The 27,620-nt window shown below is 39.7% G+C and overlaps 1 protein-coding gene across 23 annotated transcripts in view; it reads right to left on the reverse strand.

The window, feature by feature from the left end:
• Positions 1-27,620, reverse strand: part of itpr1b (inositol 1,4,5-trisphosphate receptor, type 1b) — an 88,221-nt gene that overhangs the window by 8,038 nt on the left and 52,563 nt on the right. For 16 of the 23 annotated variants that reach the window (XM_032512603.1, XM_032512600.1, XM_032512597.1 and 13 more), the window contains 16 exons: positions 23,909-24,092; positions 22,920-23,182; positions 21,912-22,112; positions 20,663-20,773; positions 20,151-20,246; positions 19,945-20,079; positions 19,313-19,420; positions 18,604-18,835; positions 16,102-16,224; positions 8,529-8,704; positions 7,871-8,035; positions 7,342-7,531; positions 6,946-7,038; positions 5,305-5,453; positions 3,834-3,999; positions 2,588-2,748 (listed from right to left, as the gene is read on the reverse strand). In XM_032512603.1, the coding sequence (XP_032368494.1) occupies positions 2,588-2,748; positions 3,834-3,999; positions 5,305-5,453; positions 6,946-7,038; positions 7,342-7,531; positions 7,871-8,035; positions 8,529-8,704; positions 16,102-16,224; positions 18,604-18,835; positions 19,313-19,420; positions 19,945-20,079; positions 20,151-20,246; positions 20,663-20,773; positions 21,912-22,112; positions 22,920-23,182; positions 23,909-24,092 (2,553 nt within the window). The remainder of the gene's footprint in view (positions 1-2,587; positions 2,749-3,833; positions 4,000-5,304; positions 5,454-6,945; positions 7,039-7,341; positions 7,532-7,870; positions 8,036-8,528; positions 8,705-16,101; positions 16,225-18,603; positions 18,836-19,312; positions 19,421-19,944; positions 20,080-20,150; positions 20,247-20,662; positions 20,774-21,911; positions 22,113-22,919; positions 23,183-23,908; positions 24,093-27,620) is intronic. The other 7 variants (XM_032512606.1, XM_032512608.1, XM_032512605.1 and 4 more) reach the window with 1 other exon arrangement.

Genomic DNA, 27,620 nt, shown 5'->3' on the forward strand with positions numbered 1-27,620 from the left:
TACAAAGTCAGCCTATTATCACCTTAAGAATATACCAAGGGTTAAAGGACTTATGTCTCAGCAGCATTTGGAAAAACTTGTCCATGCTTATATCTTCAGTAGACTTGACTACTGTAATGGTGTCTATCAATCAGACAGCTGCAGCTGATTCAGAACGCTGCTGCTTGAGTTCTCACTATCAGTTCTTTTAAATCAAGGTTGAAGACCTTTCTTTTTGCTGTTGCCTTTCTTTAAATGGTTGTTCAATTCTTTAATGTTTAATTTATTATACTGCACTGTAACTTTTGTTCTTGTGTTTTATCTGTTTTTATTTATTTTTTAACGATTTATTCATGTGTTTTATCTGTTTTTATTTTTTAACTGTTTTTGTGTAAAGCACTTTTAATTGCCCTGCTGCTGAAATGTGCTATACAAATAAAGCTGCCTTGCTTAATCAGATTAGAAATATGTGTTAGAAATGTGTCTTGATAAGACAGCAAGATAAGAATACGTCTGCAAACCTAAATTTAATTATTTAGACATTGTGCTTTGTATTTTTGCATGCATTGTGTATTTGAATATTTACAAATTAAAATAAATACCTGTTGCAACTTGTCCCTCCCTCCCTCTCTCTTTATCTATACATGTCCTGTCTGTATCTTTGATATTACCATCAAATAAAAAATATAAAAATCTTAGAATTAAAAATCTTTGTATACAACTCAGACAATAAAACATGGAGGTCCTGCATCAAACACCTGCATGTGAATCTGAGACTGGGTCAGCTGATGAGTCATTGTGGTCTTTTGCACAATGTGTGTATTTTCTGCTCTGCCTGCCCTTTAAACTTGCTGGTCAGGATGGAAGATTAACAAACTAATTTTGGCTCAGTGGGGTGGAAGGTTAATGCAAGAGAGGATGGGGTTAATCCCAAATCAGGTGGTTCCTCACAAGACTGAGTGTAGCAGATCAAGGCAAAAGGCAGCGGAGTGTGTTAAATGGTATCTAATGAGAAACTGTGTCAGAAACTGACAGCAGCACAAGTGCGTCAGGGAAGCAACCACTTCAGAAGAAGGGGTTTTCCTCTGGCAGTTAAAAAAAGCTCTCTAATTGCTCACAGTCTAGGAGTATGATGCAATAATCAAAACAATCAATTTTGTTTTTCGAATATAAAATTCCAGAGTTTGCCTGGTTGAATCAATTGTGACACAAAAAGCCGGATTTGACGTGTGTGTTGCTGTTTCGTATTTGTAATGTCATCTCATGATAATATAACATTTGCTAGAACTCACAACAGTTTGGGATTTCATTTTGAATATTTTCAGTTTAAATTGCATTGTTTTGTGGCCAGGTTGGCTCATTGTGTAGAGCAGCCGAACATATACTTTGAGGTTTATGCCTTGATACAGATGTCCATGATTCAAGTCAGACCAGTGACGATTTCCTGCATGTCTTCCCCCTTTCTCTCCCCTTTCTTACCTAACCGTCCTGTCAAAAAAAGGCTGAAAAGCCCAAAAAATAACCTTTAAAAAAAAATAATTCTTTTTTAAAACTATTTTTGTTTTGGTATTAGCACGGGTAAAAAATAAACTACAAACAAAACGTATAAAAAATATCGCAACCTATAACCACTCTATTCACTTTATTAGTTACATCTTAATAGAACTGGGTTGGACAAAGTGCTGGAAACATTCCTTTAGATATTTTGGTCCTAACTGACATGATAGCATCACGCGGTTGCTGCAGATTTGTTGGATACACATCAATGATGCAAATCTCCCCTTCCACAACATCCCCATGTAAATAACAAGCAGTTGAACAGGTGTACCAAATTAAGGCGCCGGTGTGTGTAAATCATAATATTAAAAAAAGAAAATATAAAGAGAAACGTTGTTGTACTTTTTTTTTTTACAGTTCAATAACTGTTTTTATTTTTTATTTAAAGGAGTGAGGACCATGAAGCTATGTCCTGGGTTGAGGTTACGTGCAGTGTAAGACCTGTGTTTTTAATAATTTAAGCAAGGCCTTGCTGCTTCAGGGGATTAACACATTTTATGCCGATGGCAGACTGTCTGAATGTTAATTCTCCATTCACAAAGCTGACTGATGCGTTAATACTTTGGAAGCATTCAAGGTCACGGAGGAAGGGATTACAAAATGCAGTCCTGGGACTCTGGGATAGATGAGGGAAAAAAAATGAAAAAACACTGCCCATTGCTGGTGCAGAGAAACAAAAAGGCTGCAGTAGTCAACACTGTCCAAACCCCTATAAACCTAATCGCTGGAGTCAAAGCACCAACTGTGCATGTTTTTGTTTTGGTGTGAAGGTCAATCTCAGTAAAGACCACAACGGTAGCGGATACAGTGTTGCACGGTACTTCTACATGTGTAGTCTCTAAAGCACATGAATTGTTACCAGCAGTAGCAAACAAATGGGGACATAACTTTATTATTGAAAGGAGTTGAAAAGGAATTGAGAATTGATTCAAAGTAAGTATTCTGAATGTGACCCTCTCTCAGTGTACCTATCATATTGGAAAGTTTTCATTATAGTTAGGATTTTTAAACAGTTAAACAACAAAATGTATGTGCATGACAACATCCTTACCCTGATCATTTCGGCTACGTAGCTCTCAGGGCCAGTGTACTCTGTGGAATCCTTCACCTTCACCAGGACGATGAAGAACAAGTAATGCCACATGTTGTGCTCAACTTTGATGTGTTCTTCAAAGGTAACCGTCTTATTGTCAAACTTGTCCCTCTCCAAACCTAAAAATTAAGGACACACACACACACACACACACACACACACACACACACACACACACACAACACACACACACACACACACACACACACACACACACACACACACACACACACACACACCTCATTTCTTTGGAAGAGTGAAGAAATATACTTTGTGTGGAAACATGACATAATCATTCTTGTGACCTAAATGAGAATGACTAACTGAAAAAAACAAGAGGAAATGGGGTCACAAGGCAATGGCCAGACAAAACAGGTCAGCTGAGATCTGCTAAAAATGTACATGTATTTTTATTTTGTCACACCATATCTCTGTAATCCATTTACATTCTTGCATTGCATTTGCAAATGACAAATTACTCTTAATACTGTTGCCCAACACAAAGCAGTAAAAATGACCAGAACTGACCAATGATTGTTCAGAAGTGACTGTTTAGTGATGGATGAAGCCAGTGTCTGAGTGAGTGTACAGTCTAACATGGTCAAGACCCATATGGCAACAGGAAGAAACACTCCTCCACAGCAGCACCTGCCATGACTAACCATTCATTCTGGGAAGAGGAGGCGTTTCATTGTTTATACTACTCAGAAAAAACAGCCCCCATTTTGCACGGAGGCCTGATGTGAAGCTGCAACACGGCAATCGCACGCTCATACAAGAGCAAGCTCAGAGCAGACCATTGGTTTGATTTGTTTTGATTTCGTCGTCATCTGCAAAGCGCAGCATTCACACCTGCTGATTGTATTGCACGATTAATGCTAACAGCAGTGTTTTCGCTTGCAGCTTCGACTCAAATGGAACTGCAAGGCATTTACGCCTTATTTATTCTAAGAAGGGAGTACGACAGTATACAGTGATGCTGGGAAAAAGACAGGAAAGGTGTCTCAAAGGTCTTGAGTCACATTCTCCATGTTTGACGAACAATAGTGTGTGTCTATGACTGCCGAGTAGACAGAATGCCTTTAAATGGTAAAAAAAAAGACCTAAGACAACAATTAAATTATCTTACTTTTTTTACTTTTTAAATTTCATAATATCACCATTCAGAACAACATTGAAAATGCATCTTCATTCGTCTCCTCACCGCAAATAAAACATGTTGTCTTCAGGATTTCCTCTTTTTTTTGCTTCTCACTCCTCAGGTCAGCAAATGTGTCGATGATGACACCAAAGATGAGGTTGAGGACAATAATGATAACCATGAAGAAGAAGAGCATGTCGTAGATAACCCTGGCTGCAAAAAGGGGCTCCTGTGGAAGCCAAAGAGGAGAGAACTTGTAAGAACAAGCAATATCAGCTGGTGTCACACAGGGAATGCCATGGTCACAGTGGGCCTAGTTTATAAATTCAATGTACAGTAGGTTGCAGAGAGCTTGAATCACCATCCCATTGAACGATTCCTCAAATATTTACAAAAGTAGGTTTACAAGTTTGCGTTTCCTAATGGTCACAAAGTTGAATTTGACTAACAACCCCTTACAATAATTATTATCTCATTAGGCCTTTGAACAAAATGGATTTAACTCATTTGCAGATATGCCAACAAGGCTGCATGTTGACCGTATTCATAAAAAAAAAAAAGTTAAATCACCAACTGGCATTATAAAAAAAGATTTAGATGTTGATGTAATTTTTTGTTGAGGAGATGGACACCCACAGGTAATATTAGTCATATTCATTTATTAGTGATATGTGTTTAAGAATTTAGCTTACAGTGAATGCCTGTGATTTATGTAGACACTGATCTGTTGAGTAATATTTAAAACTGAGAACAGAATCTTAGAAACGATTCTACAGTTAGTAAATCTTACATTCAATCAGTGAAATGAGTTTAATTGCTAAAATAAATCATATGTCAAGGTAGGTTTACGGAAATATGGAGCCTATTTATATCACATTTCACTGCTGTCACTGGTGTGACTCATAATGCCGTCTTTGCATACAGAGTACTATGCATGAGCCATCGTTGTGTATCAAACACAACCTAACAACTGAAAACAGTACAGAGAACATACATGCATGATAAGCTAACTGAGGTTAACATAAGCAAGATTCATGCTAGTCATGCCCTCGTTCTATGGGTCAAGCTGCAGATGTTAGAAAGTGTACATAATGGATAAATATCATTCATGTTTTTTTGACATGACATGAGCCTTATTAGCCTTCACTGCCCTTCTTACAAAGCACATTACTTTTGGCTATAAAATTAGCCAACCAACTTTTTGCTTATTGGTTCAAACATGTTATGTACAATCCTTTTTGTTATTGTTCATAGAAAACAAAATCCTCATTAAAAGGTTTACTATTAAAGATCTAATGTCAAGTTTTCTCTATCCACTTTAATTTAATTCAACTTCAATTACTTTGTGTGTGTGTTATACGGCATGTGATGTTATTGAATTTTGTTACCGAGTGGTAAGATATCCAAGTTCATTATAAACTAATAACTTGTGGACAGAAATTTCAAGGCTGAAAGGGAAAGAATAAAAGTATAGTGATAGAGTTTTTAAAAACTCTTAATCTAAACTCGTTGTTTGTGTTTTGGTACTTTGTACCTCTTTGGATGGCTTCCGCAGGACGTCCCCAACACCTCCTCCACTCCTCAGGCCGTGACTTAATACTGTGACAATGCACATGAGCAGGGAGTCACATGACCGCTCCTTGTCCTCGATCACCACCGCTGACGGCTGGATGGTAAGGGAAGCTATAGAGACACAACCAATATGGTCAGATCGTCATTTCTGGTTTAGGCTGAATGCAAAGCATTGTCTGCTCCATCAGCTGCATTGCTACAACTAGTCAACCATGCCTTTAACCACAAATCCATAAATATTAGAGGCCATTAGGACTTTAGATCCAATATACAATCAACACTATATATGCATTTGAACCCTCACATGCTCGAATTGAAGGGGGGGGGGGGTTGTCAAGGAGGACTTAACAAGTCTGGGAATGTTCTCAACTATCTACAAAAAAGTCACCAGGCTATCTAATTAAGGTATCCTGGTGACTTTTTTTGTGGTTTTGAAGCTAAGAAGTCACGCCAGTGTGAGGATTCAACATGGTTGGCTGATCAATTTTAAGGTGGTGTATGTTAGGACTGCACAACCTGTCTTTTTTTTTACAGTTGTTTTATCGTGATATTAACTTAAACATATCGCAAAAGGCTGCTAAATATCGCGAAAAGACACTCAGAGATTTTTTAGTTAGTTAGTTGAAAGAGAGTATCAGTAGAAAACTGCACTTAAAAACGTAACTGTCATTCTTTATTTAAATGTTCAATTTGTTCAATAAAATGTTGAAAATTATATTTTTCTTGTTTTTTTTAAGATTCAACAAGCAATTTGCTGTATTTTAGCAGAATACTGAAAGCAGCATAAATACAGAACTGAGCACATGTTAATATGTTTATTTATCGCAAGTAATATCATTATTGCAATATTCAACAACATAATTGCATATTTTTCTCATATCGTGCAGCTCTAGTGCATTTACTCATCTTTGATTGGAGGCTTTTCCTATCAAGTCCAGTAGGTTTGCAAGAACTTGTTGTTTGATGTGAGCAGATCTGCGTCACCACTTGGTGACCCAGTGACCTGCTTGTACCTGGTGCTAGTTAATCCCTGACATTTCAACCCTGGGCCCCTGTCTCCTGAGACTCACAATGAGCCTAAACTCCTGGTGTTTGACCCAGCTCACTGAAATATCCCAATGGCCCAACAGGGTTTAATCCCATGACCACCCGTCTACCCAGACTTTCAGCTCAGTGGGACAAATCTCCTCTGGCTGAGTCAGTCGTCTGCGAGGACATAAAACCCTTCACATACTCATACAAGCTTGCCCTTACATGCATAGACAAACAGACATAAGGACACAGTCACAAACTTGGGAATCTCTTGAGAGACATGCATGCACAAACACGTGGATTCAAACCTAAAAGAACCTTTGATCCTTGGACGCCCAGTCTCAACACCACACAACACACACACACACACACAACACACAACAACAACACACACACAACCCACACCACACACACACACACCACACACACCACACCACACAACACACACACACACACCACACACACCCACACACCAACACCAAACACACACACACACACACACACACACACACACACACACACACACACACACACACACACACACAGTATCCTTTAATTTTTGTTAACCTACCATCCATCATGGCATCTGCCGAACAGTTCTCCCCATTCTCTTTTTGGCACACTCCACCAGAGAAGAACTCTCCCACCATACTGGCTCCCTGTTCTTTTAATTTGGAAAACAAAACAAAACATTATGCAACTGTAAAATTTGTATTTACAATTTGTACAATTATTTTTTCCCAATGCAAATTAATGTTGAAATCCTTCATATGCACTTATTGATGATGCTAAAAACAAGATAGGTATGGTCATAAAAGGAAATGCATGTACATTAAACTGGACAGAAACCTTTTGCATTCACACGCAACCAGTGTGTGTGTTTGTGTCAGGTGTCCGGGTCAGGTAGGACAAGTACTTTATGATCAGCCCGCTAAAGGAATGACAACAAATCTGCATTTCAACATACCTAGTGTTTTGTTGGGTATCCTGTCAACAGCCAAAATGAAATCGTCTTTGAAGAAGATATAGCCCACAATGGAGAAGAGGTAGACAAGGATAAGAGCCAGCACAGCTGTCAGAACAATGGAGCGCCCATTGCGGGTCACACTCTTTATTACGTTCAGCAAGGTCTCTTCTCGGTAAACCAGATCAAAGAGCTGAAAGAGAAAGGATTCAGAGAAAAACTGGGAACACATTGTTTGTTTGTATCATTGCCTTTATTCAAATCTCCTTGCCAACATCTTCTGGTTAAATGATGTTGGCAGAGAATATGTGAACCTTTATGACCAATCAAATAGCATCTAAACCACCTTTTTTATCTGATGTTTCTCTGTTTTCTACAATGAAAATGTGTACACTATGCTGTCTTTATTTCTAATCAGGACAAGTTGGACAATGCATTGTTTGTATACCACTAGGAAAGTGTGTCTAAATTGGTACATATGAATATATGGTTAGAAATGGTAAGATTATGTATTGTGTGTGCGCTCACGTACTAGCAGGCTGTAAAAGAAGACATGAACGAAGACCCCCAGGCTACAGATAATCAGGTAGAGCAGGTGGTACAGGAACTCTACATCCATGATCATGGCTATGTAGCCACGTGTAAAGGTTCCACGGTTCCCAACGAAGCTCGTAAGGAAGATGACCTTATTACATAACTGGAAAACAATGGGGAACACAGAGATTACATGTAAAAAAAGAAGCCATGTTATGATGTGCACAGAATGTTCAAACTGAGAAGGGAAGGTTCACATATCACGAATAATATGTTTGGGTAGGATTTTGCTTATGGTTCAGACCACTAAAAATAAAGTGGATGTGGTTGACCTTGTAAAACCTCCTGCATCAACACCCAACAGCGATGCGTGACATTTCTATTAGCAGCAGTAATGCTACCTCAACTGTTAAACCAGTGTGTCCACCTGAACGTGACATCTGGCTGAATGCTTGAGTTGCCTTGTTACTGCACTGTGCACACACAAGTCCTGTATCAATAATGTTATTGTTTAGTTAATGTTTGGCATGGGACTGCGCCGGTTGCCAATTTTTAGTCAACCATCTACCGAGCAATAAAGCATATCTAATTGTAATACTGCACTTGAATTCTGTACAAATGCTAACTACTTTCTGAACACACTGATACACACTTACATTGAAACCCCCCAGCAGGAGCAATGTGGGCTCGAGGCCTACAGAGAAGATCAGGCGCAGGATGGTTGAAGCAATGAGAGCCCGGATACCATGAGGCTGAGGCAAGATTATGACAATAGCCAGAGAAACCAGCATGGCCATCCACAGCAGGGCAGACAGATGGGGCTCCAGGGTACCTGACGATGAAGGAGGTCACATTAGTAAGAGGTGAGACTCTTTCCATTCAATCATTAATTGTGTAGCCAACTATTCTTAGTGAAGTAAGTGTATTGTTCTCTTTTTATCAAGTCAACAAGAGGCCAATTCAGTTACTCAGTGGTGAGACACTCATCTACAATTTTACAAACCACTTAAAAACAACTTAAAAAATGTATGGAAAGAAATCTACTCTAGAAATCTAAAGAAAAACTACTACACGGGTTTATCTGAAATCCAACTTTAATTTCAACAGCGTTAAACCAATCGTTTTTTGCAGTAAAAGTATGGTGAGTGGTATATTCTAATAAGTGGGCATGTGACAAAGAAAGTGGAGCCAAATTTGTATGGATTGTTGAATCCCATGTTTTCTGATCTAGGCAGCCCACAAACTGACTGGGCTGTCTTATTTCACAGTTTGTGGGTTGGTAGGCACTCCAGATACCCAAATATATGTGCACAAGCACTGAAAAGGTGAGTTGTTTTTATCATATGTTCCCTTTTAACACCTAAATGCATTTACCAAGTTAAAAAGGTTTTCTTTTCACTGAGACACAAGTAACGCTACTCTGAACGTCTCTGCTGAGGCCTCTTCACACCTCTCTGTGTACAGATCACATGACAGGTACTTGTTACATAACCCCCGGTTGGCTAAAAATACACCTGGCTCCAGCTAAATTCATCGAGATGGTCCTGGGCACTGCATCGTAACATGCTGCCTGGGTGCTTAGACTTGGTCTTAGACTTTAGGTGTGTGACATCCAAACTGCTCTCTCTAGGTTGACCATTAATCTCTCTCACTTGCTTACTCTGCAGCTGTACGAAGATAGAGAGAGACTAGCCGTTTCACTACACCACGTTTACTCCAGTAAATTCTACATTCAGTCTGATGTTTGCTACATGATGAAAATTTAGATTTTAATTTGCATTTCTAAGTTTCCCTTATTGTTGGAAAGTGTGCTATAGCTCCAGTGTCTACTTGCACGGTCACATTCAAGCAGAGCCTGTCACAGGGTGGAGGCTGACACTTTGTCTGCTACTGGTCAAGGGTTACCCAACTACTATTCGACATCCACTACATTCCACTTGGATTGGATTCCACCAGGATTGCTCTGATCTCACCCAAAATTCCGCAGAACGCCCCTCTTTACGGCCAGAAGTCTGTTTCTTTCCACTTTCTTTGTGTTGGAATTTTAAACTCCGGTGGATTTATGAAGACTATGGTTAACTGCTCCTCAGATCTTGGCAGGGTAAACCCAGACAGCTAGCTGGAATATCTGTCCTATCCGAGTCTTCTGTTGCATGACTAAAACAGCTTTTGAACCTACACAAGTTCCACCAAAACAAGTTCTTTCCAGAGGCTATTTTGCAGAGGCACCATTGCCGGCCAAGACAATTGTGATTGGTTTAAAGAAATGCCAATAAAGCAGAGCTGTGGAGGAAGGTCTGGCAAAGTGAGACTACCCAACTAAATACATCCACCTAACTTGAACATCAACATTTACCTCCAAAAGGTATACAAAAGGAGTTATTCAAGATGTTTCTTTAGAGTACATCAGCACTACTGGCCACTGGGAAAAGGTCCCAATCATAGCTTCTCTTTAATCAAACCACCTGTTTTCCATTCAGTTGTCAAGCAAATTTAATTTTAGTTTATGTCACAAAAAAGAAATGCTAGGTGTGTTTCCATCAACTGGTTTGGAGCAAACAAAAAAAGCAACAGCAGAGGTTGTTAACAGGAAACAAAACACAAAAAAAAAAAAAAAAAAAAAAAAAAAAAAAAGGAGTTCATTGGTTCAATTTAGCAAGTATTAATTGTTCTTTCATGTCCGCTTGTATTGACCATGTTACATGCTGTCTGGGGAGCTTTACATGTTATGGAAATATCAAGAAAGACGACGACAGCAGAGACATGCCGGAGATCAGCCTAGCAAATTCAGTTTCCTTTGCTTATCAGAGAACTACCATGACCTGGATGACTGAGAACCTTTACAGACATACTTCACTGGAGTAGTTTGGTTGATTCAACTTTTACAAGCAGTTTGCTTGCCTTTTATTAGGAGACATGCATCCTGGACACAGTATGAGTATGTGTGTGTAGAAATTAAATATTCACTATTGAGCAACTTAACAGTGACTGAGCTTTTTATTTTCACATTAAATGGTTTCAGTTTGGACCCAGCATTGGTGTGTCCAGGAATGAACTGTTAAGCTTCCCAAAGACTTTTGACACTGAAAACCACATGAGGTTTCTAGAGCTAAGCTAACAACCTCTGTTTTTTTTTCTCTTCTAAACCACTGTGAGGAAGTTCAAACAAAAGGGACCTCGCCGTTTGACCCCAGACAGAACAATTGAAAGTTTATGCGAATCACAATGTGCATCTTCTCTCTGCTACTCGGTAGTGGAACAATGCAGGCCTTAATGGCTGCGGCTTTTCACATCCCCACAAATACTGCCCTCAAGGGGAACTGAGAAAAAAATAAAGAAATAAAGAGACAGCAAAACAAACAGAAAACTGAAACTGCACGTAGAAATAATACATAATACATAACCCTTCTAAAGTAATCCAGCACCTAATTAGTGATGCAACACCAGACTTTTCCGGATTTTCCCAACCTAAATGAGGACATTTAGGCCACATGACAGAGCCTGACTGATCAGGTGTTAATATGGCAACAAGGTCAAATATGTAGATCCAACAAAGGAACTAAATTACCTTTGGATTCTGTAATTTATGGTAAAATAGCTAATTAGGGCCCGAGCGCCGACAGCGGCGAAGGCCCTATTGAAACTGAAGGAATTATTATTATTCTTTATCCGGCAAATTAATCGCATTTTTGAGTGGCTTAACATATTCAAAAACTCCCCAAAATTGCCAATCGCATCAAGTCTGGTGAAAATATACGTATCTTAAGGGTTTCGGGAATAGACACACAAATATGGCTCGCAAGCCCCCCCATACAAAATTAAATAAATTGAATCCCCTGCAGAATTTTTAACGTAGACTAACTTAACTTGGTAACCATATGTAGCATGTGAAGACGTACAAAAACGCTCATTGGAGCCATACCCTAAACCCAACAGGAAGTCCGCCATTTTGAATAGAAAGTTCCAAATTAGTGAGATTTTGGCCATTTCCACGTCGTACTTGAACAAACTCCTCCTAGAAATGTAATTCGATCAACTTCAATTTTGGTCTGTGCCATCTTAAGACGTTAAAGATGAAAAGAAAAACTTTTCATCATAGGGCATGGCCGTAATGGGGTGGCCATTTCGCCATCAAAACAGGAAGTGGTTGTAATTTGAGTGTACATTGTCCAATTGGCTTGAAACTTTTCAGGATTCAAGAGTCCGACCCTGAGGACATTTACACACCAATATTGAATCAAAGTCATAGCGCCCTCTAGTGGCAACAGGAAGTAGACCTAAAAGTCAAGGTGCTATACTTTAACTAACCCCTTCTGGAAATTTCAACCGATGGACTTCAAATTTGGTCTGTACCATCTCAACATCTTAAAGATGAAAAGTTATTAAAAGAAAAACTTTTAGTCATATAGTGTGGGCGTGGTGTGGCGGCCATTTTGACCATTTAGCAACAGTGTATTTTGTCATATCTGCTTGAAATTTCCCACAATCAACAAGAGTCCAGGCCTGAGGACATATAAAGGCCAATACTGACATTTGGTCATAGTGCTGGCAACCGGAAACCAGCCTTATATGAAAAAAATCTTCTGATTTACATGAAAAGTAGAATGTGTGGTCTACTTGTGGAACTGAGCCAGCCCTTATGATTTATAACATTTGAACCGTTTAATCCTTGTGTGAGGTGTCATTGAACTCAGCAGAGAGTTCCTTCTTCACTGGAGATGGTTTGGCATTGCCCCTATGCTCAAGCCAAGTCCTCTTTCATAACTGGTGAGAGTCTTATGTGAGGTATCAATGTATTATGTAAGATTTCAATATGAAATACTTTATCTAAATAAAAATAAATTCACGAGTGCCTTGGACATTTTTTTTTTCTTGAAGTTTTTGTTCCCTTTCCAAAGAGCACCTTAATCATTTCTTTTGAACTTCTGAGCACTCCAGACTTTGTTTTCCCTTTTTTTCCTCCTTAGTTTGTTTTCTATTGTCCAAACAAAAGGCTGTTCTTGAGGATATTAGAATTCTGGTGTTGTCTCTCAGTGGTGGCCACTTCTTTAAACTGACACCCGCCAAATGGGGAGAAAAATTTGCTTTTGAGGGTAACATTATAAAGTTAATTGCCAATTTGACTGGTGATGAATGAAGCAAATAACACTGCGTCTGAATCAGCAGGCTGCAGAAACGACAAGTCAGTGTTTTCTTCCAAGAAATTTGTTTGTTTGGCTTGGAAACGTAATCTTTATCTGGCAACACTGCTACTACCACAAATCCTATATTTCCCATGAACATTATGTTGTGTTGTTTCATACAACTGTTGGCTACGTGCCTAGTGTATGTGGTATCAATTATGAGCTAAGCTGAAATGGAGAAGACGAACAGAACGACGCGAAACAAACCAAAGGAGTTGAGATATTTTTCGGGAGTTAAGAAACCAGAAGATCCAAAGAGGAAGGCGGCAGAAACAGGGGACCATGAAGATAAAAGAGGAGGAAATATATATGCCATCAACCCAAATAAAACAATTTAAAGAAGCATGGATGCTTAAATGTATTTAGTGGCACTCATAATCTCTTGTATAATCTTAATTTTCCCTGGAAAAATGTTAGTGCTAGTGGAAAGTCTGATTGGCTGGTTACTTTCTACTACAAAATCTACCAGCCACATTGGCTGGTGACCAAAAAGTTAATTTAAAGCCTATTAGTATGATTATGTCACTGACCTATCCTTCTCCTGCACCAATACAACAGGCAAACAACTCTGATCTATTAAGAACATTTAAGTTTAAAACTGTGAAATGATTTATAGCAGCTTTGACACAGATTAACAGATCAATTATAGTATTAAATGTTGTGGATTAAATTAGAGTAATGGAAGACGTCTGACTTTTTGCTGTATGTAAATCTACCTCTTATCAGGTAGGTGTCACTTTCAGTGGTATAGTATACTCCACAGTCAGTAGCATGGTATTTAGTTTCCTGCTAGAGTTTCTTGCCTTACCGGGAGACCACAGTATTAACGCAAGTCTGTACACAAAAACACACAGAAACACACCGTAATACCAGAAGATTATTCAAACTGAGACCAGAGAATAAGGCTATACATTTGATAACATGTTAGAGCGTGTGTTGGTCAAGCTCAAAAAAGGTAAATGGCACAGCAGTTCAATATTAAAACTATCTGCCATGATTTTGTTTTCCACGTGTGGTGAAACTCACTTTGGGAGGTGTAAGGCTACACCCAAACCACAGACACGAGAGCACAAAGTGTTCTGTAAATTCCTGTGCACACTTAACACTAATAATGCATCTAAGATACATGACGTGATGTCACATGCCAACTGCTATAAATACATGTTCTGTATGGTTGCAAATGCTTCATCAGGTTATTCAAGGTGCCACGTGTCATGGGGAAATCAAATGTTCTCATGGCTGCACTCCATCTTCTGTAGATTGAAAAGCTTGTGTTGTTCATGATGATGATGGATTTTCAGGTTGTTGTTTTTTTTTTTAAAGCTGGTTTACAGCAGATTAGAAGTTGTTGTCAGAGCAAGGTGTCCTTAAAGGAGTATCACATAGATTTGGCATTGAATGCATACACCACTGATTGATTCAAGATTTTTTTATACTACACATTATTCTTCTTTGGCAAAACCTCACACCTACATTATCTAAAATGCAACTCAGCCGCAGTTCGGTCAGAGATTAGGGTGTGTTAGTGTATTTTGGGGTATGTTAGTAGCAGATAATATTGCCTTAGCCACTTGCCTCAAGCAGAAATGAGAAACAGGCTACAGAGGTCTAGTAAGCTCACTTCTGTCCAACTCCACACCACAGATTTGTTTCATTTTAAGTTTGTAGTCTGACGCTGACTCACATGACATCGCTTTATCAGATTTACGAATAAAATGCCTAATAAAACTTTTCTCTCATATGCGGTACAACTCCCCAAAACCTGTAAACAGACTTTGATTTGTAAAATAGGTGGAGTTACCCTTTAGGCTTAAATCTGAAAAATGGCCAGCCCATTTCAGGTTAATTGTCAGTTTCAGACACGGACAGAGGAGAAATTGACTGTGGAAATTGTTTTTGTCAAAAAAATTCTAAAATATTTGTTTTAGAAACCCAAAAGTTAAAAAGAAGCTTTCAAACTAATGCAAACAGATGCTCTGAGAGATCATATTGGCCCTAACTTTACAGCTGACCTGGGATAGTTAATTACAACTTCCTCATTAACACACTAAATCACCAAATGTTTTTTACCTTGCAGAAAGGAACTGCACCTTGAGGGCGTTAACGTCCAAGCCTTGACCCAATTTCCGTTAATCTTTGCCATACAGGTTCCTGATAAAGCACAATATGTACAATATGCCTCCTGCCCCACCTGTGGCCTTGCACATGTTTGGCCCTATTGTAACGATCTAAGCGCACGGCATGTGCGTCTGGTGCAGATGTGTTTAGGGCGTGTCCAAAATCCACTTTTGCTAGTTTGACGGCAGAAAAAAGGGTGCATGGTTCAAAAGTGTTGTACTTACTGTAGTGTCTTCATTAATTCATAGATGTGTTTTGGACGTAACATGTAATAAACCAATCAGTATGTCCTATCCCATTCCCTTTAACAGCCAGGCGCATTTGTACCTTAGCGCATTGCTATTATGATGGCGAATTTGTAATTATTTTTAATCTTTTGCATGCATGTGTGCTGCTGCGCTTCCTTGTGTGTGTGTGTGTGTGTGTGTGTGTGTGTGTGTGTGTGTGTGTGTGTGTAACAAGCATAGTGTGTGCATGCTGTGCTGTTAAAAATAACTATGAAATGCTTCGCTACTGACTTTAGACCAGTTTTTTTGGGTCTATGGCGCGATCACTTTCTGCTGCCGCAAGATAGCAATAAGAATTCATCTGAACACACCTCCTTGTAAGACCAGCACGCTCATGGCCCAAAGATGGGCGCAGGTGCATTTGCTTTTTAAACGTGGGCGCAGGACAGGAACAACTGCGTCGGTCTTAAAATAGCAAAGACACTTGCGTCAGGCTTTGCGGTGCGCTGCGCCGGGTTCAAAATAGGGCCCTTAATGGTTATGCCACTCACTCCCATTTACTGATTTGTAATAGTAACACTCATTATGTTATGCCTAGCGCACGAACACACAAAAACAAGATCACAACAAACTGCTCCAAATGTTAAAGAAGTGCAAACGAAAAGAGAAATTTTAAAAAGGGAAGAATGTAGCAGACTGACCTCCACGGACCCCCTCCAGCGGGTAGAAGAAGGCAACAAGCAGGTTCATGAGGACAGCCAGGTTGAAGGAGATGCTGCTCCAGAACGACATGTTCCTGGAGCACCAGTACAGGATGGGCTGAGCTGGAGGGCAGGGTATTGGATTTCATACAGGTCATTGTACTGCAGTGAGATTGCTGACATCTCTATATTAACAGTTCAATACACCAAGCACAATATATCCAAGAATTTCACTGAAAACCTTTACAGTAAAAGTAAAACACACAATGACTGATCAGTGTTTCACACCAAGGAGGAGCAAAACAATGACTCCTATTAATTAATTTCCAATTAATTGTAGGCAAAGATAAGAAAGTTGGGTATGATTTCTTATGTAATGTAGATACCCATGTTGATGAATTTGTTTTGTGCTTGGCGTGAAATAAATCATCTCAGCGGCAACATTTTTACCACAATTTATAATCTACACGTGAATCACTCAAAAGTTGAATGAGGAGTAATTACAGTGATTTGAAAAATGTATTGAATTTAGGGTGAAACGTTATCAGTGGTACAGAATTAGAAGGGATCTATGTGGTGCCATTATCAGCACCAAATCTGTTAACAAAGGATTCTCTTTGAAGGGTAAAATTAAGCAAAACTTAAAGATATTTAAGTAAACAAAGCCAATTGTCATGCACATTTCATATACACTACACAATTTGCACACTCACAGAAACACAGACACACAGACACACACACACACACACACACACTGACTGTTCATTAGAAAAGAAGAACTGCGGGTGGGGACTTTTAGCAACAGAAGTCACTATGACAAGTGATTAGCACCAGCGCAACAATATGGTCAAGGTCCTTTGGATTCATTCAGATAGGAGAGAGGTGGTTGTTGTCATGTGCTATCACATTATAGACAAACCATCCTCCATCAGGCCTGACCATGAGACAGGATACAACATGGTCCTAAACTAGTCACTTCACTGCAGTAGCTGACAGAATCACCCCGGGGGTCAACAGGGACCTGCCCTGCTAAAAAGGAAACTCAACATAGTGTTCAGGCTTGCACCACTATGGCATTTAGTGAAAAACAAATGCTTAGTTTAAAATGAAGAATGTCTTATGAAATTCCTTGTCTAAAAGAAATCAGAGATTCTCCTATTTTGGCTTGTTCCTGATCTCCCACCTGTTGATTTGAGAACTATTCTGTGTCCAATACCCTGCCTTGTTTTTTCTCCCATTTTAGAAGTGAAGAATGTTGGACCGAGCATGACCTCAAACTGGCAGGTAGATGACCCAATAATCCCACTAAGATGGGACACTCGTGGAGCATCCTGCTAGCTCAGTTGAATAAAAGGCCACATGAAAGCCCAACAACCTGAGTGTAAATCCAGTCAAGGATCTTTATCACGTTATATCTATTTCACTGCCATATTTCATGTCCCTGTTTACGGTCCTAATTTTGCTTATAATAAAGAAGGAATACCAACAACAAAAAAATGTATCAAAGTCTGGCAGCAGGCTTCACACTCCATCTATAGCTTTTTCCCTCCAGACAAAACACAACATTCTACACTGTGAGTTCTTAATCACCAGTTAATCCATCGTTCAGTTTTATTTCTAAAATCCCTATTTGCAGCAGCATGAGACTAAAAATGAGGGTCGGTGTAAAGGTTAATACTCTGTACTACTAAATCCTGCCAGAAGATTTTTTGTTCTTCACCTTTTGCATTCACCCCTTTTTTCGGTTTCTAGAAATACTAAATACAGGAACCTGACACAGTAATCTCCTTACAAAATGGATGGACAAACAGAATACAAGAACCATATGCAATTCCCCAAGTGAATACATTTTTATGAATCTTGCTTACTGACCTCAACTATTGTGTTTATCATTCACTACATCACTCTCACATCTTTATAAAACACATTTACCCTTAATTAACTTATATTCCTATTTTAACTGTATTATTGTAACTGTATACTTGAAATAAGTCCACTTCCATTTCTCCAGGTTTCAGAGTTGAGGCAACAGAGTAAAGCCCCTTTTACATGTGGAACCTACAATTTGTCTGGGTTCAAATACTAGAGTGAATTTTTTTTTGTAGTATAGAAAAACAATATGTGTTGAGATTGTTTGCAGATATGTATGACCATTACAGATTAGGGTTTGATCTACTTTCTACTTCTATTTGGAGTACCTGGAGAGGCATGTGAGGCTGTTTTTAGAGTGTGGTCTTTACTGGATGCCAACATGTTAGACAACACAGAAATTGAAAAATAATTTCCTGCCCTACCATTTTTAATAATGGCGTCTCCATTGTAACATCCGAAAAATTGCTTTCATTGGTGGCTGAGGCCTTTTTGGCTTAGAACGTGTGTATGTGAAAGAGGCTTTAGCATCTGTGTGCTATTAAGGGGGAGTCCTCAGGGGCCGGGAGGGATGCAAAAGGACAGTGAGTAAACCAGGAGCTAAGTTACAAGGAGTTGAGGAAAAAGACGCACAGGGAACCGTGTTCGTGTCACCAGCAGCCTCTTGAGTACCTCGCAGCTTCTTCTGCCAATTCATCTCATTGAAGAGGTCCTCAGAGCGCAGGAAGAAGTCATTTATCTTACTGCCTTGCTCATCCCGCTCTGTGGTGTAGTAGACACGCAGCTTGGACTCTTGGGTGAGGAACTCGCAGATGTTAGGCACAGGGAAGACTATCTGCTCCATGGTACGATCCAGCCGTACAATCTGTACACAACCACAGAAGCAGCCACCAATCAGTCGCTGTGGCAGGCAAACAAGTCGTAAGCCTGTACTGTGTTCTTTAAAGCCAAGTGTTTACAGGTCAATTACTCATTCAAGTGGTCTGACTGGTTATTGTCACAAACTGTACTGTACTTTGCAAAACAAATTAAAGGTGTTGTTTTCTTAAGACAGGGGATGTTTGCCTACAGGAAACAATTTGTGCTGACCTCTATGACTCTGTCTAAGTACACAAGGCCAAGAAATACATCAAGTGCCTCAATTCAATTGAGATGCCAAAACATGTCCTAAGTCTCAGAAGCAACACAGATGTCTTATTATAGATGTCAGAAAGTGGGTAGACAAAAGAGATATCTGGGAATAATTCTCAGTAAATCTTTACAGTTAAACATACAAATACAAAATGACAGAAGGAGCTCCAAAATGGCACGGTTTAGATCGAACATGGACCTAATCACTGACCTCAATCTGAGCTGTGTGTTTGGCATAAAATTCCAGGGCCTCATCACCCTCTCCATATGTCCCCCCTGGCTTCAACATAGCCTGCAGTTCCTTGTTGTGACGAGCTAACTGAAATGACAACACCATGTGACAATGACAAACAGATCAATGACTCATTACAAAGACTGTTTCTGTTATCAGAAATATTTTCCTTAAAAGTATGCAGGTGTTAACTTTGCACGTGCTATATTTCTGAGCCAACATTGCTGGTACTTAACAGCTAGGTACAGTACATACAATTTATTCTTCCTTTGAACACACCCACTGTTCTTTTCACTCAACCACAAGGCCTTAGGGCATTGTATTGACAGAGGGTGTTGCATGACTATAATTGAAGTCACTACTAAATAATGTTGTAAACTGATTAGACAGGCTATTGAGCAGGTTGAAGAAGATGCTGCGCTATTGAGCAAAAAGACAGTGTAGAATGGTGGGTAATAGGTCTTTAGCAGCCCAAGAAATACATAGATGTAAAGTAACAGTAATTAATTGACTACGTCATGAACTACATTATGTGGCCGTGCATGTGCTACAGCATTTTCACATGGGTGTATCCGTGTCCACGCTGATTTTATGGACAGTTGGTGGCTTACCTGATGTGCCAAGATGTAGATATTATGACCAACATTGCGTGGAGATGCAGAGTGCTCCTCCTCTCCATCTTCACCGTCCTGTGGCTCCTCCACCTCTATCTCACCCTGCATGTAGGCCTTTTTGATCACCTCCACCTGCAAGAATATAGACTGTCACATAACATCCACCTAATACTGTAAGATGATATGCATGATGTCCCACGCACCAGCTCTTTAGGCCTCATGTTGTACAGTATTCTCTCAGCGTTCTCGCTGTCATGGCGACTCTCCATAATTGCAAGAAGAAGCTTTGAGGCATTATTCTATGAAAGGATGAGAGTACAGACAACGACAAGCAAAATCAACTCAGGTGGATTTTTTTGGTTTGATCATCAGCATTCCAAACTGTACACAGGGAGTATATCATGAAAGAGGAAATCTAACTGTACAAGTCCTTACTTTGCCATGTGTCCTTGGAATATACAGTAATCTATGATGGAGTACTTAATGAAAATGTGCTGTCATAACGTATTTTAGCAAACCTTATTTAAATCAACACTGTTTGTGAGATTTTCTTCAGTGATTTCTGTAATGAATTGAAAATCTCCAGAGAATGTGAGCTCTCAGGAATAAGAAACCTATGCCATTCAGCAGCAAAACAAACTCTAGCATGCCTGTTATATAACGCCAACGTGTTTTTGAAGTGTTTTCCATCCTCCTCTTATAAATAATCACTCACTTTGAGTTCCAGCACCAGATCCATCCTCTTCTTGCCAAGGGGATTAATGTCATTGAGGATGAGAGCGATGATGATGTCAATACCATTGCATTCATGAGTGGCAATGCAGTTCTGAGGAACAAATGAAATGAACGTAGTTGAAAGTATAGACCGAAACAGGAGAGCTACAGGTTAGCAGTAAGCAGAAACAACATTATTATTAAAAGGTAAACAGTAGAATTTGTATAAACGGGACCTTGATGCAAACAGGCTAAAACTCAACAATAAATAAATTTAAAAAATATATATAAAAAAATAAAACACATAATATTTAATGTTTTCTGATGTTGCTGGAGTTTTGTTGAGATCCTAAACAACACAGAATTACACTTGTCCAGTGTTGCTAGTTATGATCAGATAACAAACACAATGTGTAATCTATTATTGTAGAGGTCAAAATCTTTGATTTCACATATTTAATAAACAGGCCTTTTTCCTTCTATTACCTCGGGCTCAACAGCCCTGGCACAGTCAGGTGCTAATGAAATGAAACCTTGACATTGGGCAAGTCTTGGCTTTGTACTTAGAAGTTGCAGTTTATTTTGTGCCACACTGCAAATTAATTAATAAATCTAATACATGGCTCGTGGCAGCCAAATGGTTTGGATAATTAACAAAGACAATTAATCCCACACAAACATTTAATTGCAGCATATGTCTTTTTCCTCTCAGTAGATATGAACAAGTCACCCTTCTAGTGCTGTTAAAGGGAACTGAAATCAGTTACTGCATTTAGCCAGTTGCTTGTTTAGTCATGCCATTTTCACACTTCCCATAAAATGACCCCACGGCTGCTTGAACAGAGGATGCCATCACCATCACGTGACAAGACCAGGCAATGTTTATTTATACCAAAGAGAATACACAGGCACATTGCCCAGAGTTGGCTGTGTTGTTATACTGTTGAAGAAAGACTACATAAGTTTATCTCAGCGGCAGCTGAGAGTGCTGGCCATGAAAAGGGAAATGCTCAGGTTTATTTACAGTATTACCCAAACAAAATCACCAGCCTGAAAACTAAAAATTAAAAGTTCACTCCAGCGTAAGATGAGGATAATATGGTAAAATAGTTGATAAGAAAACCACATTTGAACATCTAAATGAAACAAAAAGAATATGTTATTACAGACAAACTGCAGACTAAAATACTGGTAAAAGTACATCATAAGTGTGCGCTTGTATACTCATGCTCTGTGTGTACATGTATCACCTGGTTTTCATGACAGGGTCCTTGGCAATATTCAGTCAAGCTCTCCACAGTCTGGTTGATGAGTCCTACATTCTTCTCATTTATGTAGAGTCCCAGCAACCCCAGTCCGCCTGTGGTGCTGCCGCAGATACAGTCCAGGAACTGAAGTGTCTCACACACAAGATTATAGTTGTTCTTGTTATTCTGGTTACGCAGAAAGTTCTGGAGATAGATGGAGATAAAATATACATTAACTAGGCATAAGATTGGTTCTCAGGACCCTTGTTATCCCCTAGATTTAGGCAGTGTGATATACAGTATCTTTGTCATCAAGACAGTGTCTCACTTAAAATTACAAATAGAATAAAATAAAAAAAACTGTGAGACATGATGTTGATCAAATGTCCAACAGAGTTAAAGCAAGCTGATCAGTCATGGTCTCACAGTCTGAAGAGACAGTTTGTACTAGAAACACTCCTTTAAGCTTATACTCAGGGAATATAAAACCATTTTCCCCCAACATATGTCTTTTCTCTTTTTATATATGAAAAATGTTCAGCCTTTTCACCAGCCAGACAATTACTCCATGTCTTTGTAAGGAACAGAAACTTCTCACTGAATGGATCATATGTGCTGCATGGCTAGCAGTAAATCAATATCTTTCACCCACGTTGGGTCAGGATGGACGAGACAGAGATATTCAGCATTGAGCCAACTATCATTTAATAAAGGCCCGCCTTGTTTTGGAGTGAAAACTGAATCAGTGCAAGAAGGAAGTCTTCTGTCTGGTGCTGGCCATTACTAAACACCAACACACTCCTCATAGTGAAACCAGACCAAGACATACCAGATATGGAAACAGCTGCATCAGGAAGTTCTGCAAATGGTGCCTATTTTCCACATGGTTTCGTTTCTGTATAACCGAGTGTGGTGATAGACATTCAGAACACAGGTCAGGCATGTCATGAGAGAGGCGGCGGCAGGTTTAGGTAAAACTAAAAGCAACAACAAACTGGAGTAAGCGTTGACCTGCAGATCTCTGTTGTGGTTCTCACAGAGCAGCTGCATGAGGCGCAAGATGGGCTGCATGATGGTGATGATGACGCTCATCTCGCCTTCCTCCTGGCTCTTATCAGCAGTAGGGACGGGAGTGCCGTCAGCGGCCGCTTGGTGCTCTTCGGCTTCAACCTCGCGGCGGTAGGTGGTGAAGGCCTTCTTGGTGACAACGGAGGCCTCCACTAGCTGCTCCTTCACCTCCTCAGTCACCATCGCCACCACCGGCATGTCTTTGCCTAACCATATTTACAGTATAGGAGGGTTAAAAACAGACCATTGGAGATCCAATACTTAAATGTTTTTTAAACCAAGGACATTTTAACTGAAAGAGAGATGTGTTGGGCGGCCTAAAGCCTTTATACAAACCTTTTTAGTGCATAGAATACTAAGCTATTAAAACAATATTTGTCGGCATGATTTTATAAATCATCTTTTAATGTTACATATTAAATCCTTAGGATTAACTGTATCTGTGGATGGCTACCTTAGTGACTATCTAACCCATAGGCCAGTAAGCCTATCATCAGTGGGGATTTCTATTTGCTAATAATATGTTGGATTCATGTTAAGACATTTTAATTTGGAGGCCTCCTTGCAGTGACTCTGATGACCCCCTTGGGGCCCCAGACCCCCTATTGAAGATCTCTGTTATGAAGAATGTTTATTTGGTTACGTAATCATGTAGTGATTCATACAAAAATCATTAACAGTAGATGCATGTCTTAGTTTAAGAAAACCAAGGCTTTATCACTTAATACTGTCATACATTCCAAAAATGAATTACTACAGAATGCACAACAATTAATAAATTATGCAATTTTGGTTTCAATACATAGGAAAGTTAGAGACTGGTTATTCAAACAGACTAAGTGCCATGAAAACAGAAGATAACAGATGCTGATTTTGCTAGTTTGATCAAGAATACATATCTAATATTTCCAGTTAAACTCCTGACCCTTCACCTTTCTTGCGTGCTGGCGTGTCTTTGTCTGGTGGCTCCTCATCCTTCTTCTTGCTGCCCAGGTCACTAGTATTGACTGTCACAGTGGCTTTGATCTCCTGCTGGGCCAGCTTCATGCGCTCATAAAACACCTTAAAGAATTTTTCCGACTTGTTGTCTCCAGTTAAACGTTGGTAGAATGACCGCTGGAGAAAAATAAGAAAGAAGAGGACAATGCATGTTATACGGACTCCACCTTTTTCTGTCTTATACTTTTCTGTTTTAAAGAACGTTTACTGGTCAGCTGCTCCAATTGGAGGAGTTTACACACTAATTTCTGTTCTCTTGTGTTTTCCTTTTCTTGTTTTAAACCTAATGTTATGTCAAAATGCTGATTCACAGTTGTTGACTTTCAACACCAACTTGTTACCAGCAATGTTTCCATTCAAAGTTATCCCTGATCAGAGAACAAGGTTTTCATGGTCAGGGCACTTTTTTTTTTAAAGTAACCGCCACTTCTTATCATTGTCTCTCTGAGGGTTTCTACGGTGCTGACAGCCAGAGGTTCTGTGAGAAGCAGTTACATAAGCTCTCTCAATGTGCAAGACATGGTGCAAGGCCTCACTGTGCACACCTGATTCCAAACCATCTGCTCTCTGCCCCCTTCTACGTAACACGTTTCTTGCACCCTGAGGACTATGCTGCGCGTTAACACTTGTGAGCAACAGCAAAAACAAGACAAGATTTGGGGATATTTACATGCAGCCAAACTCAAATACATGAACACACATAGACACAGCTACACACCCTGCTGAGGACACACTACTGTACATGCGTCTACTTTACAAGTGTGCATGTGCAAACACACAAAGGCGTGCTAACACAACACAAGGAGGTTAACACACGCAGCTGTAGACTCATGTTCATTGAATTTGCCTCCCTTGCAGTGCAATAAAAAGTGCATTTGTGGGATTGCACAAGACCACAAATGTTTTTACAAGTTTTTCAACTGTGCAGCAGTAAAAGTTTGATTCAGCATGAGCACGATGCTTGTGAAGTCAAGGTGAGGTTCTGCTGAACTAAACAAAGGTTTTGTCTGAATGCCTTGTACGCATGGAGCTGTTGTTTTTCTTCAACAGGCTGATATGCTCTGCCCCTTTCCTCTCCACAATCCCTCCTTACATAAGACCTGTAATCAGCTCAGTGGTTACAGTGCACAGCGCCTCAGCTCAAACACTGTTACATCAGCCCACAGAGGGCGAGCAGTGGAGAGAGGGAGAGGAGAAAGGAGAGAGGAAAAAAGGGAGAGAGGAAAACCCTGTCCTACTTTACAGTGCCAGAACGGCACGAAGTGAACGTGTGGTGAGAGAACGAGGAGGGCGGGTCTGAAAATTGAGAAGGGAGGGGGGGGATCCAAGCAGAGTTATCACATACATAGATTCTAGGGCAGTTTGAAAGCCTGTTACATAAGACTCTTTCCAGGTTTAGCTCAACTCAGATAAGTTTCTGAAAGAGGGGAAAACATTTAGTGAAACAACATATGAAACCTCTGCAGTGAGAATCTCTGCAGAATCACCTGACGCAAGTCCTAAGGGAGATAGAACACTTAATGCATTAACAAAATTGTGTTGATAAAGAGTTGTTGTCCTCTCTTTTATGCAACAGTTTCTGGCTTGTTTTTCAAGCTGTTAACATCATGTTGTTGACCAGATAGGGTCATACGTTGATAGTGATCAGATTAGGAGTCAGCAGGCCGACTTCTCCAAACAGACACAACAGCTCCAGGATAGCAGCTTTACAAGATTACCATATTAAATAGACCTCATGACTGTGGCCATAAAACCCAATTTCTTCACTGATGTGAAGGGAATCATTTTGTCAACACATGTCTGTCATATATGCCATGGGCAAAAGAAACACCATGCAACAACTGTTGCCCCGTTCTCTGCCAGCAAAGTGAATTAAACTATGGCTGGGGATGAAATGTTTTGGTGCCAATCAAAACAGAGCACAGAGTATCAACAACTGTCAAATACTAAAAGTTGGCATCAAATGCCTGCTCAGTTATTTTGTCTTCTGTCTGGTGCTCCTTTTATTTTTGAAAATTATATTTACTGAGTTTTTCAGAAATGACCAAACAGATACACATACACAGAAAAATTGACAAACAACTCAAAATTCAACAAAAAACAGCAATTCGTATGAAGCTGTTATGCTGAATAATATCACAATATTTTACTGTATTACAACATTTTATTTTTTTTGCCCTCAGCAGACATCTTGGTAGGTGACCTTCAAGATATTAAATAAATTGTCTCCATTTAAAAATATATATATAAAAAAATCAATGGCTAGACAAGTGGAAAGGCTTTAAAATTGGTACACTTTTAAGAGGTTTAATTCACAATCAACCCAGTTGTATTTCATTATTATTACATGCAACCTTTTAAAAGTTACTTTTGTACAATTTGTACTTTTGTACTTTTGTTTTATGTAAAAAATAGTTTTTATGTATAAAGACGTTTTCATTTCTCAGTAATGGACTGAAAAAAGTTTAGTATCTCCACTGAATGTGATAAGCCAGGATTTAAGTATGTAAGATAGTGATCTAACATAAGGATCCTCAATGACTGCAGTCATTCTTTAAAGAAAATGGTCCATCAGCCAAACAGCCCTAGCTTTTCCCACTGAGGTGGCTTTTCCCACTGAGGTGGCTTTTCCCTCTACTGTACATGTCCTACTACAGAGCCATTAAGCCTGCTGGGAGCTCTACTGATCACTCCTGTTAAGCATAGCAGGGTTAGGTTGACTCATAATTCACTCTCCTATTCTACAGAGTCAACATGGTGGCACAGTGGGGCCTCCTTTCTGATCATTCTGTGCTCCTACTTATCCCTCTATTTCCTGTCAGCTGCCACCTCGGCTCCTGGCATCAACACGGGCCAGTTATGTAAGGTCTGTTTATACCACCAGCTCTCTCTCTCTCTCTTTATCCATATTCTGCCTTTCCTGCCTGACACCTTGGTGAGAGACAAAGCCATCTCTGTGCATATTGGAGGGTCTTCGGTGGCGTACTCTGCCACCGCCCAGCTGGTAACCACAGAGATCTGCTCTTTGAAGCAAGGAAAAGGAGGTTGAAATGAAAGTGAAATGCACATGAGTGTGTGTGTTCTAAAGTTCTCTGTGCATGCAACAATCCAAGCAAAGTATAAAATGCAGCCAATGACGTCAATAACAAACGCACTGATCAGACTGAAAAGCTGCACGGAGCAGGATTGAAATAATTTAACTTCTATAAACTACAGTATCAAAGGAGAATCCCCTGCACACTCTGTAGTTAGAAAGAGAGCTGTTATGTTGATGACACTGATCCCTGGAAACTCACTTTGCTGAAGCTTTTTAAGGCTTTCCAAGAGGTAGCTGTAAAGTGAACATGAACCGTGCAGAGGTGGGGGGAGTCATCACCCGTTGAAGGGGCTGAGGGTATTGGCGTGCCACAACAAGCCTATTGAGTAAGAGTGGTGGCACCTGTTTTTTCCTGTGACAGTTCAAGATCTGAGGTGATGAAGACAGTGTTGAGTAGATGGATGGTGGGCTGGGAGGAGCAGAGCTAAACTTCTTATGTAACACACAAAATCACAAGGGCTGTTTTTGGAATAAATTTTGTGACTTACAAGTTTATCCAGAAGCGTGTGTGTGTACGTGTGTGTGTGTGTGTGTGTGTGTGTGTGTGT

The sequence above is a fragment of the Etheostoma spectabile genome, chromosome 4, assembly GCF_008692095.1.
Source record: "Etheostoma spectabile isolate EspeVRDwgs_2016 chromosome 4, UIUC_Espe_1.0, whole genome shotgun sequence".
NCBI lineage: Eukaryota > Metazoa > Chordata > Actinopteri > Perciformes > Percidae > Etheostoma > Etheostoma spectabile.